Genomic DNA, 14,745 nt, shown 5'->3' on the forward strand with positions numbered 1-14,745 from the left:
CCTCAGGAAAGCCATTTTCCTTCTCTGGGCTTCAGCTGCCTCCCAGGGAAAGTGCAAGGACAGAGTTAGGGACCGGCTAAGACCTCTTAGAAACAATGTGGCAGAACCGTTGAAAGCTTGAGCTCTCACATCAAACCAAATGGGGTTCGTATCCCAGGCCTACCCCTTTCGCTGGGTGATCTTGAGTCAGTTCCCTAACCTTTCCAGGCCTGCGTTTTCTCATCTGGAAATTGAGGCAGGGACGGGTTGCTGTGGAAGCTCCAGGACGCTGTGCTTGAAAAAGCATTTGGCAGCGGGCCTGGTCCACGGTAGAGACTCCACAAATTAGAATTATTAGTCCTTCTGGCTCTACAGTGTTAGGTCTCCCAGATTCTATCTCGGCCCAGCTCCCCCTTGAAGGTCAAGGGCCATGCTGTGTGGTGGCCGAGGCAGGGGAGGAGGGGCTTGGCTGGGCGGGAGTGGGGGGCATGGCGGATAGCTCACATCGCTTTGCAGTTGGTGGGCCTTCTGTGCGTGCTTCAGGCCTAGCTGCTCCAGGTCGCAGGTGGGCTGGGGCAGGGGCTGCCTGTAGCCTGTGTCGCTGGCCAGCTGCTGGCTCCTCCTGGCCTGGATGAAGCCGGGCTGGTCCGGGCGGCTGTGGAACTGGGACCGACTCTTGGCAAAATCCTTCTTGTACTCATTGTCACTCTGGAGTTTGCCGACGCTGAGGAAATGCCTCATCCTTGGGTCGTCGTTGACGCTGCGGTAACCAATCTGCAGGCCCCGGTCCCGTAGGAAGGCCTCTTTATACCGGAACTGCAGGTCAGAGAAGCAGAGATGGGTCCTGGGGACCTGCCTGCCCTCCCGGACCAGCCCACAGGATTCTCAGCAGGAAGTGCACCACAGGGTAAGAGGACAGCTTCGGATTCAGGCAGACCTGGAATCTAGAGCTCCCTCTGCTACCTTCTAGCTGTGTGGCCTGGGGCCAGTTACTGAGTCTCTCTGAGCCTCCATTTCCTCACCCGATAAAATGGGAGAACGACCCTCCACCCCACGGGACACGGAGAGGATTCAGTGAGCTGGGGGCTGAGATTTAGGTTCGTGCCCAGCGAGCGGCAGCTGGGGGTACTAAGGCTGCTGTAGTGAATAACTCAACAGGAAGAGGAGCGCGCCCACTCTCTCAGCGGCCACTCTTCCTTTGATTCTTCCCAGCCTCCAGGGACCCCATCCAGGGTTCCTCAAACTATCTATAGGGAAGGATCAGATTCATTTTGTTTTGGTTTTTGAATTTCCAATCCATCAAAGACCCAAAGGTGGTTCTACAGCATCTCATTCGTATGTCGTGGTAACACCCAAGCCAGCCTCTGCCCTGCCGCAGACGAGTCCCCGGGTCACAGGCTTGGTTGTCACAACGACTGGTTGCCAAAAATGTTTCTGAATGCTTGTTCTTGATTTCTGGACCGATTGTGGGCAGATGCGAGCTATTCACGAGTGATCCGCGATCTACCTTCCTTTTCCATAAAAATGGCTGCCATGTTTTGAACACCTGTTACTTGCATGGCACTGGAAACCATGTTGTTTTCAGTCCTACATTGATCCTAGGAGATGAAAATTGTATCCCCATTTCACAGATGTAGATGTGAGCTTTCGAAGAATGTAAGCAACTTGCCCAACACTACACAGCCACGTCCCAAGTGACTGAGCCAAGATTTGAACTCAAAATCAATCTAGGGGAAAAACTCAATCTCTTTCTACCCTGTCACATTGCACTTCAGCTAGAAGTCCCTTTATTGTGGATTAACACATCAGTCACATGTTAGTTCACTTCTAGGGACCCATACGTCAACTTCTAAGAGTGTCCTCCCCAACCTGAAATTTCTGGCTAAGGTTCTAGAAACTAAGGGCCTATTTTTAATTTCATTTGAAATACTTGTCAGGTTTGGGTGCTTGGTGGTTTGCTTTTCAACAGAACTGGGAAAAGCAGTCAGACCTATTAGTGACAGAGGGACAGGGAGCCCAAGGTCTTACATCACTGGCAATCTCCCTGGACGCCCGGGCAGTCTGGAATGGAATGGCATCCAGCCTGAAGTCATAGCCGCCAGCCCGGGTCTGCTCCCAAGAGCTTCTGTAGGCTTTCTAGATGGGGAAAACAGAAAACTGAGTGAACAGGGAGTGAGAACCCCATACCTAGTATGTTTTTAGCTCTGAGCAGGAAGGAATGCATACCCTCCACCCTGCAGGTGTCCAAGGACAGAGCCATGGCCTCACATCCATCCCAAGGAGCTCCCCAAGCTCTTGGGACTGGTGGGGCTGGCCACAGGGGGCTCAGCTCTAAGTTCCTGGTTTGAGCATCAGGCCCTGCTCTGGGGGGTCTGGGGTCTGTGAGTCTGGCTCATTTGCTACATCCTGGTGGTACCAGAGGACCTGTCCTACTCTTTCCTGTCTTTGCATTCACTTTCAGTGCCTCGGGTCTGCAGCTTCTGGATACCAGAACTCAAAGTTTGAGAACTCTGCTTCTTCCCTCATGCTAAAAGCTCTCCATTCCTTGGGTCCAGGCACCCATGTGTTTGTTAGCTCCAATGACTTCCTGGGGGCCCCCTCGGCTACTTCTGAAGCCGAGTCCCACCATCACAATGAAGCATTACGCCTCCCACAGGTAGCCCCCTGGTGCCCACATGGGAGGAAGAGCCTTCACCTGAATTAAATTGATTGCCAAGAACCTGACCGAGTTCCTGACCCATGTATTTCACATCTTCCTCTTTCATTTTTTCCCTTTTGAAGTTGTTCTCACACACCCTCCGGGAGTCTGTAATCACATCCTCTTGGTCCTCAGGTAGACCCACATACCAGAGAGAGCATCAAAATCTCCCATGCCTTCATGTAGCTACTATTTTTTTTTTTTAAGATAAGGGAATGGCTCCATGAAAGGAACCATCTGGTGATCCCAGCGGAGGGCTGTCCTTTATTCGGCCACAGAGAAGGGGGACAGCAGGTGAGACACATCAGCAGCAGACGACAAAGTGACAGCCCCAGACCGTGTCAGGGCCTCACTCATTCCAAGAGTCACAGCAGATCAGGAGGCCCCTGAAGAACCTTACTTTTGTCACTTGGAAATAGAGGTCATGGCTGAGGCTATGATCTACAGGGGATTGAGGGGATTAAGCAAAGGAGGGATGGCAGATAAAAAGCAAAGGGCCTCGCACCACTGCACAACTGGGCCTGGAGCCAGAGGGGCCCACGGAGAAGGAGCCACATTGTTGTGGAGCTCACCCTCCATCATCTTCACCCCTTCACCATCATCATCATCTCCAACTCCAACATCCAAACCCACCAACCACGAGCCAAATACCTGCTGTGTTCAGGGGCCTATTTGCCTAATTGATGGGTCACACATAGCCCCGAGGATTCAGTTTACTGGATCACCATGGATGGAGCAGGCAGGATGGAATGATAGGTAGACAGAGAGCAACATTCAGATAAGGACAGAGCAAGCATCACCTTTAGCATTCCGCCCCTGATACGGTGGCCCCACAAACAGTAGCATATACAGCAAATAGAGTCCAAGCCCTTAGCATCCCCTGGGAAAGGGACAGCTGGCGACTTCCTACAAAGGGTCTCCACGCTGGATCAGGGCTAGGCAAGGACGCCAAACTTTCCTCAGCACCAAGCTCCGACGTCACCCCACTCTGGCGTCTGATGCACCCCAGCTCTCCAGCCTCCACAACGGAGGCTCACCTAGTGCAAGGGGCCGAAATTGGGGTTCTCCCCAAGGCGCCCCCTCCCTGTCCCCTGCTCCTTCCCCCTGTATACTATTTGCTTGATGGCGATCACTTCCTGCCTGAGTTTTTTTTTATTCTGTTGAGGTTTCTGCCTTGCCACTGGGAGCCTTTAGATTCCGTAGGCCCTTTGATTTGGAACCCTGGGCATCCTCTTCTTTATCACAGTGGGCGCAGTTTTGTCCTCATCCTCACACATTAGAGTCATTTGATTTTTAGTTATTTCGGCTGCCTTACACATCTCAACGGCTTTCTTTGCCCAGGAAGGTCACTCTCCCCGCACATCTTCCTCACAGAGCACTTGATCCAATTGTGAGCGTTCTCCACGCCCCCGAAGAAGTGCTCTTTCAAAAGAGGTTCACGAGTTCCCCACATCCCACATGCCCCAGCGGCTCATTTCAGCTCCGGGACTCTGCAGACTGGCATCCCTCGTGAGCCGAGAGGCGTCTGTCGCCAGCCCAGGGTGGCTGTCCTCCTTCCGCCGGGCCCCAAAGGGACTAGCAGTCTCACCCCGGTTTTCCCGGCTCAGGGCTTCCAATCCCAGCGGCCGGCGGAGGCCGGGCCTTCCCCCCGCATCCTCGGAGCACGAACGCCATGGAGGTTTTGTCCCAGCTCTGCTGAGGGGGAGGTCCCGCTTCCCCCAGATGGAGGTCAGCCCACCAGAGCTGCTGTTCTAAAATTATCACTCACACATCCCTCAAAAGCCTCAAATGGTCATAATAACTCATATTTACAAAGCACCGTCGCATTCACCGCGTGGGATCCCACAGGGCTTTACAAACGCCACAAACTAATACACACGCTAACTAGAAGGCGCCTGGCGCCGCCCCCCGCGAGGCAGCCACCTCTGGGGGGCGCGGGAGCAGCTGTCGATCCGCGCGCAGCCCCAGGACACAATGGCCAGGCCAGGGAGGGAAGAATGGCTGGACTCTGGGAGGCCCCGCGCGGCCCCAGGCCGACACACTCAGCCTGTGTGATTCTGATCTGACGCCGTCGTTTGATTCTGCCGCCCGCCTACCTGTCATCCCCAGATCACAGCTTCGCCGGCCGATCGGCGGCCTATTCTGTGGCAACCGGGGCCTCCAACCCCCGCTAACAACACGCCCGGGTTTAGGAAACAGCATCTTGGTTATGCACGCAAAGGGCAGACATCTGAGGGGGACAGAAGTGTGGAGGCCGCCGCCTCCTGCACAAAGGGGCCGCTTGTGTTTGTGCCCGATGGACGACAATTGCGCGGCGAGAGAGGGCCGCCGGGCCTGCCGAGTCACCCGGCTCCGAGGAGACGTGTCCGGGAAAGAAACGGAGCAGGGGTCTACACCTGCCAGGGCCAGGGGAGCCCCTGACGGCAGCCTTCACCCATCGCGCCCGGAACCAGAGTTTTCAAGCCGGAAGGAGCCGCCGACATCGGTGGGCCCTGCTCCATCCTATTTTCCAGTTGAGGAAACTGGGGCCCGGAGAGGAAAGTGGCTCAGACTCACACGTGCTATCTGTCTCCCTCTTGGTTCTGGGTTCTTCCTGTCTCAAGTCCTCTCCTTCCTGGGACTTTTCTCCCCCCAACAAATACAATCCAGTGCGGGTGTAGACACATTTGCAGAAGGAGGGGCGCGCCCCACAAAGCATGGCTCCACTTACGTCACTCAGATGCAGTGCGTTGAGGCGGGCTCGGGCGAAATCCGGGTGGTCGGGGATCGGGGTGTACCTGTGCAGGGATTCCGCATCCCCCAGCCTGTACAGGCGCTGTGGGGGAGACAGGCTGCGGTCAATGCAAAACAGGCAGCTGGCCGAGGTTATGGGTGAGAAGCAGGCTGCCCCTCCCCCACCGGGTGCCATGGGACAGAACCCAGCCCTGCCCACGGGAGAGCATCCCTCCAGAACCCACCACCGGACCCACCGCGCCCATGGGCCGAGAGTCAGGGAGGGTTGGCTGGCGGTAAGTAGCCCCCATTTAAATATTTATCAAGATCTGCTCCAAATAGGCCCCAAACCAGCATCCTGGTTGGCCTCCCTGTGTGGTTTTACAAACAGTATAAGGTGTGGGGCTCTTTTGAGACTCTTAGCAATTGAGTATTGTTAAGTTTTCTACTAGTATGAAGAAGGATTAATGCCCTTATTGCTTAATAATAAATGAATCTTAATAATAAAAAGACACAACCATTAATCCTAAAATGTCTTAATATGTTTTAAGAAAATTAAAGTTTTCAGAGTCTACCTGGGTCCCAGGAAGACACAAGTTTAAAACTCAAGCTTTCTCATACTTGCTATTTTTAGAGCAGTGATCTAAGAGCTACAAAGAATTTTAGAACAGGATAGAGTCTCATCTCCTTTTAGAGAGGATAATATAGTATTGAATATTCTGATCCTTTTCCAAATTCAGTTTGGGCTTCACGAACGTGAACCTGTCGGTATATTTGGACTCTGTGTGACCAGGGGTCAGCTTTGTCACTGTGTGTGCAAAATCAAATCCCTCGACGAGGTCAGAGAAAAAATATTTAAGTTCCTATACTTCAAAATAAATATAGGAGAGAAGAAATGAGGCTAAATCATACAGAGAGAACAGAAACAGAAAGAAGCCTTTAATATAGCTGTTCTTTCTTTTTTCTAACTGGGTTATGTTCAGCTTTTAATTCCATTACCATCTATCAATAATTCAGATGTATCTCATCTAGTGTTAGTAAAAGATCATCAATAATACACAGTATTAATATTGTTATGATTATGAACCAAACCATAATAAGGAGCCTGTATTGAGGACCTACTACGTTCCCCATACTTGCTAAAAGGTTCACATATGTTTATTTATTTATTTCTCATTTAATTCACTTAATTGCCCTCCTTTCAAATAAGGGAATGGAGGTTAGGAGAGAACAAGTTAACTGGCCCTACATCACCCAGGTAGTAGACAGAAGGTTTGCATTCCCATCTATCCCAAGCCCGTGCTCTTAAGCACTGAGTACTGAGCAACACTACCCACTCCTGGGCACCTACAGTTGATGATGAAAACATACCCACCTCATTGCAATGCATGTAGCTGTTCTTGGCATGAACCAGGTCTGGGGAGTCAACCACCGTGGTGAACTTGATACTATCTGGTTTCTTACGGTATTTGGTCTATAAGGGAAAGACACGGATTCCCACGAAACAGTTGAATACGATGTATTTTTCTGAATGTGGCTTCACTCCACCCACTGGGTACTGGATGTGCCGATGCCACCACTGAAAAACAAGTCTCTCTTCTTGGTGGGCACCTCACAGGGTCTCTAAGCTGTCTCTGTGATAAGGAGCATTTTACAAGTATTCACGCTCCTGCACAATTCCAAGGCATATCACAGGAAAGGAATTCAGTAGAGGGAAGGACTCAGCATCAATGCAGACCCCGTCCAAATCAGTTTGGCTACTAAGAGATGGAAGGACGCAGCGCCACCCTTGAGGGGATCCCCAGGCCTGAATCTGCAGGCCAGCAATATCGTGGGGAGTTTGGTAAAGGTAACCATCCCTCTGCAGTGCGTGATGTTATCTGAAATCAGATAACCGCAGACACAACGCTTTGCATAAATTCTGTAGGTGGATGGCAAATTCTGCCCCCAAGAAAACAATGAGCCAGTTTAGCTCATAGCCATCTAATGTACCTACCGGGAATCTTCTAGTGCATCATCTGTCTCTCACTGCCCAGTACAGAACATGAATTTCACTCCCCAGCGAGTGAACTCATTTGGAGGGAAACCTTGTTCTGTCTTGTGATTTGGTTGCAAAAGGCCAGGAAAAAACTGGGGGTCTAGTGGCCATGGGGTCCTCTTGGGGTTTTCACCCCATAAACAGGTTCCCTCTTCAGGAGGAAATAAATGCCAGGTTGCATTTATGAGAGAGTTGGGTGAGTGGTACCTCGCTGATGAGTTCTCCAGCCTTCTTCGCACTCTCTAGCTGGGGGGAACTCAGTGTCAGCCATCCCGCTCCCTTCATGCCCATCAGGTCTGACTTGTAGCGAAACTGCGGGAAGAAGATCATTGGCTTTTACCAACAGAGGGCCAAAGACCATCAGGTTATTTCAAGGTGCTTGATTTGTAATAGCGTCTGTATTCATCTTCATCGTAACACGTCAACATCTTCATTCAGAGTGCATTGTGCACATCATTAAGTCAAACTGTACAAGGGTATGTACTCTGCCAGGAATTAAATAATGGGTCATGCAGAAAAGATCCAAGCAGGCCCCACCTGTGAATGGGCAGGGTTAGAAGTCAAGGGAATGGATGCACATGACTGCTTAAAAAAAGAGTAGAGACCCACACCCAAGCCCAGCCATCAGCCTGGATTATTCTGTTCCCTTCTGGCAGCGAGGAGACTGCCTGCCCGCCTTCCTGCCTGCCTAAAGAGAACAGTTTTACCCACCTTCAGGTGATCAAAGGGCCCAGAGCCCTGGGTCAAACCTGCTGGGACTCAGAGCAAATCGCTTTACCAAAATGTGACTCAGTTTCTCTCTGTGATAGCTGAAGGTCATCACAACCCTTCTGTTCTCATGAGAACTCCTGAGAGGCCTCGAGAGCAAAGGCCACTCAATGCGTTGGATCTGGTTTTGTCTCGTGGTGGTAGGGGGGGAGCGAGGGGGCAGAGACAATGCCAGCAGGACTCTAAGGACCACACACACTTAGATACAACCGGCCCAAAGCATGAGAGGCATTTTAATTTTTTTGTGCCTGGATTTACCTCCCCTTCCTGCTGTTGGCTTGGGATTTGCTTATATCACAATGACGGGCTAGGTCTCATCCATTTTCTTCATTTTAAGGACTCAGAAGATTAGAACTACAGCAGCATTCCTGGGTGAAAATCCTAAGCGGTGAGTGGGACAATAGGTCTGATTAGGAGTCTCCTAACACGTTAAATCTTATTACCCTTCCACGATCTGCCCACCATTACCTAGGACAAGACGGGTGTAGGAATGCTTTTCTTCTCTACTTTATGGAAATTAGGCATTTTTAAAGGTGGAAAAGGACTCTCCAAGGAAATCTAAAATCTGGATCTCAACGAGGTTGATAGCGTTTCTCTAATTTAGATATAAGCTCTGCTGTAACGCCAAATACCACTCCAGAAACCAGTCTTCTGGCCTTTTTAGTTTCCTTTCATTTCAGGATTCACAGCGTCCCTCACAGCTGGCCTCAAAGAGGGTCCGTTTCTGATCTACTGTCTGCTGGTTAATGCTCCTGTGCAAATTCCACTCTGCCTTCCAACTGGTGAAGGGAGACATCACTCAAGTTCAGGAGCAGGTCTCAAAACCCCATGTCAGTGAGATTGCTTTGTATGCCGCGATCTTTCGGTCTACACCGGCAAAGCTTTTGCCTTCCACTCTGATAAAGAACAGAGAAAATTGGATAAATTTCTAAGTTAGAGAGAATAATCCTACAGGGCCTCTTCACAGCCGGGCCTTGCTCCTTTCATACGCAAGATGAAGTGGGGAGCGCGCTTTCAACTCGCCGTTTGTTGCGCTGAGCAGTACAATGGCAGGTAAGTCAGAAAGCAAGATGCTGGTTCCCCAAAGATCTGACTGGGCCTCAGACTCTCTTATAAATGGATTGTCTCTTGATATCTCAGCTCCCAGCCCAGGTTTGACTATTCACACAGACCCTAAAAACAACATGCCTGCCCCGGACTTCACGATGAAAGAAGGGGAGAGAGGAGGGGAGTCGAGAAGAATCAGCTACCCAAAGAAGGATTTGAAGGAGGATTCTAAGATAATAAGAGACCCTCTCACGCTGTCCGGCTGCACCTGGCTTTCCCAGATGGCCGTCTTGCTGTTTTCCCTTGCCCGGATTAAGGCCTGGAAGCCACCTTCAGATTCTTACGTGGGGGTTCCTGGCACCCTTGTTCTGGAGCACAGGCTGCAGTTTTGGGTCCCCAATTCCTAACAATGTCAACAACTGCACCCAGGAGGTGACCGGGAGAGGAGGTATCTGGGTCCTATTAATGAAAATCTTTATACTCACCCTCTGGAGAGGTTTGCTTTATAATCACCCTCTTGCCAACTGTGGTTTGCCTTAGACTCATCACCTCACGCAACGTTCACACCACCCTGCAAAGGCGGGGTTCTTATACACATCTGCAGAACAATTTTGGTGTTCAAGGGACTGTTCAGATTCAGAAGAGCCATGGATGGCTGTTCTCTGGGTGAACCAGACAGAGGGTCCTTAACAGAACCCGCAGGAGCCAGAGAGCCTGGGTTCCTAATCCAGCCACCGGAGGGAGCCAAAGAGCACCAAACCAGGAGTCTGGAGACCAGAGCCCAGCTTCCACTCTGACTTGTGGTGAGGTCTGGAGCAAGTCATTTCCCTGACAGCCTGTGACCCTGGGCAAGTTATTTAAAATCACAGTACTCTAGTCACCACATCTGCAAAAATGGGAGTCATATCAGCACATACTTAGATACTAAATGAGATAGTTCGTGCAAAGTATTGAAGCAAATGCCAGGTTCAGAATAGACATCCTATACATTTTAGCTATTGTTATTATTGTTTCCGATGGAGAAACTGAGGCTCAAAATGCTTACAGAGTCTGCCCAAGGTCATGCAGCTGTAAAAGGTGGGGCCAGGGCTGTCTCCTTGACAGTCCCTGCAGGTGTTTTTCAGGTCTCCCTGCAGCTTCTGTGCAAAATCATGGCCATTAACAGTAGAGCATTCCCTGGGCAGAGTATGAGTCTCAGATACGTTCCAGAGCCAAGCACAGGACAGGCAAGGCTTGAGCCATCATGGCCTGAAACCTTCGCCAGAGAGGTGAGCACCTCTTGGCTCCCTCTGGCCCAACCCACAGCTTTCTTTCTGGCCTAGGTAGGAGAAGGCAGGAGAAGCAGCTGCAGGCCAGGGGTCCTGCTCCTCCCCCAGACTCTGCTGAATTGAATGAACACACATAGAGCCTTTGTTCCTTTTCCTATGCATCATAACCACATGAAATTAGATTTTCAATAACGACCACAAGAAAACAGAAGCCTCAAAAGCAGCTGGGCTTTATGGGGTGTCCTCTGTTCATAGCAGCTTGGAATCCACACTCCCAAACTATCAAACTTCAGATCTATAAAGCCATGTATGAAGCACAACACGGTGATTTTAAAAGTTAAGCAACAGGTTCTCAGCATTCAAAATTGTAGTCTACAGCCTATCTCATAAAACGTCCGTTTAAGGGTGCCAACCACCATTTCCTGGAAAGTCCTCTTCTTTTTAAATTATTCTTCCTACTGGCTTTAGGGCTAAAATATCCTTTCTTTTCAGAAAAAAAAAAAAAGTGATATAAATGGTAGCTTGAGGTAATTTTTTTTTTCTCACTTAGCTAAAAAAAAAAAAAAAACTCACAATATATGGACGCCACCTTCTTATAAACATCTACCCACAAACCCTGAAATCTGAGGTCACCAATCAAATCAACCCTCTCTGATCTTCTGTTGCCTAGGAAGTGAAGAGACCCCTCGAGGACACATAGCCCGTAAGTTTCAAAGAGGGGCTTCCGACCAACATCTTCGGGTTCCCAGCTCGGTGCTAGATGGCCTATGTATCTCCCTCTGGGATATGCCCTGCCCCAGAGGTTTGTCTCCCCCTCCCTGTCTCCAAGGAACAGCCCACTGACAAGAGGGTCAGGCCGCGAGCTCTTCTTGCAGACGGGGCTTGGCCATCTAGCAAGCGGAAGGCCTTTCCAGCAGAACGCAGCGGGCGCGGTGGTGACCACGCCCTCTGTATGGAGCCCCGTGAGCTCCCCCTTCTCCACACTGGACTTGCTCGTGAACCCTGTGTGGCTGCTCTTCCAGCAGACTGTGATGAATAATTAGGTGATCCTTAAACCATCACCGCCCTGACTCATAAGTAACCCCCACTCATGTGTTTATGATTTTCTACCTGTGCCACATCATTCAACCTAAGAGCAGTCGTTGCCCTAAAGACAACCGTAATTGTAAGGCTTGGTGTAGAGAACAATCCAAATAGCTTACACTTCCTGGCCCGTTTCTATGGACCAGACGCCACACTGGGTGCTTCATATAGACCAACCAGTCGGCCAGGGATGCTGCAAGGCACGGGGTGGGGCCCACAGCAAAGAATTCTCTGGCCCAGAACATCCAGGTTGCTGGAGTTGAGAAACCCTGATATGGATGGGAAGGGTTAATGTGACAACAGTCCCACGGGCTGTGTTCTAAAATGAGAGTTCTTTCCTCTTAGGGCTGCTCCGAGGTATAGAGAGACAGCATGAGCCCGGTCTCGTGGCACAGCACCTGCTGCACAACACGTGCTTCACACGTGCCGACCACGCCCACACTGGGTGGTTAGCGGGTTCCTAGGTGCCGACCATACCCACACTGCCTCATTAGCGGGTTCCTAGGTGCTGACCACACCCACACTGTGTTGTTAACACATCCAAGTGGAGGAAGCTGAGGAGTGGAGGGGGATGGGACGGACTCCGGCACACGTTGGGGGAGCTCCCCACCAACCTGTTTGGGTCCCTTGCCTGGGTGAGGACCTCTCCCTTCTGTGTCTGTTGTCTACACTGGGGTTGTGGGAAGCATGACTCCCCCGCCTTGAACTCCCTCCCCGAGAGCAAGGTGGGTGAGATCGTGGGTTCTACGGCCGGTCCTGCCTGGGCATCTCCCACATGACCTTGTCTGTTAAAGATGAGTCATAACTGTCCCTGCCTCATGGCATGAGAGCAAGAGGGACAGTAATGGCAGTCAGTCAGTCAGCATCAGCCATGATTGGATCTACTGTTTTCCGGTCATGACCTTCACCCCCACCACTCAGCGTCCAGCCCCAGAGCTCTCTTGGACCCCACTGCAGGCCTCGTCCTCCTCACTCGCCCACTTGCTTCTCAAATAAGCTGAGGCTCCTCCCACTGAGGGACTTGGCCTTGGGATTTGCTCTTCTGTTGGCTGGAGTGGTATCCCCTTCCCTTATCAACTTTGGTCTTTGCTCAAATGTCGCCTTTTCAGTGGTAACTGCCCGGACCCCACCCCTGATTTTAAATTGCACGTGTGCAGGTCCACACACACCTTCGCACCTACCCCGCCGCCCTGCTTTGTCTGTCTCCACAACATGCATCACCATCAGACGTGTGTCACCATCAGACATACTACGTATCCTTCTTCTCATAGTCTGTCTCCCTCCCATATCGTGGAAGCCCCATGAGCACAGCAGTTTTTTTACTCTTACTGACTGTGGTATCCCCAGGGCCTGGAATGATGCCTGATACATAGCAGGTGCTCAAGAAACAGTTGTTTCTTGATTGATTGATTAATTGGTTAATTGATTGATTGATTAATCAATCAAGAAACAACTTGATTGATTGATTCCAACTCAGATGACCTAACACGGAGACCCAGCAAGTCCTGGTTTTGATGGGGTGGGGAGGGTAAGGGAGAAGCAGAGATTACACCCAGTCTTGGTGGGAGGAGGAAGGCTGGTGTGCAGCCCGAAGGCCCCCTACCTCACTCTGCAGGGCATGAGCTCTCTTGGCCCAGGACATCTTCAGGTCCTCAGGCAGAGCCGTGAACTCGTGGCACCGTGTCCTGTAGTCGTGGTCACTGGCGAGGGCCTGGGCCTTCCTGGCATGGACCAGGTGCACCATGTCCAAGGGCAGGTGACACTGGGCGTGGCTGCTGGCCGCCCCACGCCTGTACTGAAGCTCGCTCTGCAGCTGGCCCACACGCCAGCAGTGCTGGAGCCGGGGGTCGTCGCTCACACTCCGGACCCCAATCAGCCTTCCTCGCTCCTTCACAAAGTCATGTCTGTAGAGAAACTGCAAGGGAGGACTGCTGTCAGGGGCCGGCATTCAGCCTGCTTCAATTCCATCTGCACGTTTTCACTGCAGACTCTAGAAAAATCACCTAGTCTTTCGTGAGGACGTGATGATTATAAGAAGAACCACAGTGAGGTTGGCCCGAGAGCATGCTTCCTCCCTGGGGGATGAACAATTAAAACATCGCTCCATTCTTCCTATCTAATTAAAACCAGATCCCCAGAACCAAAGAAAAGGCCCCACTCCCTTAAACGTGTCCTGTGGCCAAAAGGAATTTATCAAAAAAGGTAAAAGAGAAACTTGTGCTTTAACCGTGCGTACTTGGCAAAACATGAAACCCAAAAGACAGGATCCGTTTATTTGAAGTCCACATTTTCTGTGATTTGTTTGTGGGAAAGAGAAAGTCACCTTCATGTCCCAAAGCTATGGACGCTATCGACAGAGTGGCTGAAACACAGCTGGCAATTCCTCACGCCAACATGTGAAACTACAGAAAGCCAAGAGGAAGATGTGTTAGGGCTGTGTTACGGTTTCTAGAGCAAGTTCTGCTTCAAATTCCAGGTGAAGTTAGGCAGTGCACATGTTACTGGGGGCTGGGGCGTTGGGGGGTGGTTGTGATTGTGGCTCAGGAACTACAATTAGAAATAGATCATCATCTCTCTCCTGCTGGAGACCTTTGCCTGAATTTAGCCCGATTAACAGAGTCTTTCTTTCCCTCCCTCCGTCAAAGAATCTCATTTCTAACTAATATATTCTGCAGGTGACATCCTGTCTCACAGGGTGATAGCTTTGCTTTAATTCAGGAAAATCAGCCCTAGACGTTGTTCTACATGAAGTTAACAGACATTAGGCAAGATGGAAGGTCATATCATTCAACTCACATCACTAGCTCGATCTCCAGAGACACGAGCAGCCTGGAAGGGGAGAGCATCTATTGTCAGCTTATAGCCTTGAGCACGGAGATTACGCCAAGACTCCTGGTATTTTGCCTACAGTAGGAACACATGTAGATCTTCTTAAAAAAAAAATGACATGTTTCGGGGAACAAAGGCTACCCCTTTCATTTGTAATACAGTGTTCCAGAATCGATCCCTGACGAGTGAAATCTCTCTCTTTTGCGAAGACAATCTCATTAGCACACACAGTAGTGCGCGCTGACGCATTTGGACACAACACACTTGCGAAAAGGTGTATGTACTGTGAGTCCCGAAAAGACTTTTTTTTTTAGGTTTCTGGG

General features: G+C 50.7%; 1 protein-coding gene across 3 annotated transcripts in view; it reads right to left on the minus strand.

Moving 5' to 3' along the window:
• LOC111144798 (nebulin related anchoring protein) overlaps positions 1-14,745 on the minus strand; it is a 69,231-nt gene that overhangs the window by 1,046 nt on the left and 53,440 nt on the right. For all 3 annotated transcript variants that reach the window (XM_022499276.1, XM_022499277.1, XM_022499275.1), the window contains 7 exons: positions 14,390-14,497; positions 13,197-13,508; positions 7,635-7,739; positions 6,765-6,863; positions 5,388-5,492; positions 2,008-2,115; positions 484-795 (listed from right to left, as the gene is read on the minus strand). In XM_022499276.1, the coding sequence (XP_022354984.1) occupies positions 484-795; positions 2,008-2,115; positions 5,388-5,492; positions 6,765-6,863; positions 7,635-7,739; positions 13,197-13,508; positions 14,390-14,497 (1,149 nt within the window). The remainder of the gene's footprint in view (positions 1-483; positions 796-2,007; positions 2,116-5,387; positions 5,493-6,764; positions 6,864-7,634; positions 7,740-13,196; positions 13,509-14,389; positions 14,498-14,745) is intronic.

Source organism: Enhydra lutris, unplaced genomic scaffold (genome assembly GCF_002288905.1).
Source record: "Enhydra lutris kenyoni isolate GAN:26980312 unplaced genomic scaffold, ASM228890v2 scaffoldscaffold12, whole genome shotgun sequence".
Classification (NCBI taxonomy): domain Eukaryota; kingdom Metazoa; phylum Chordata; class Mammalia; order Carnivora; family Mustelidae; genus Enhydra; species Enhydra lutris.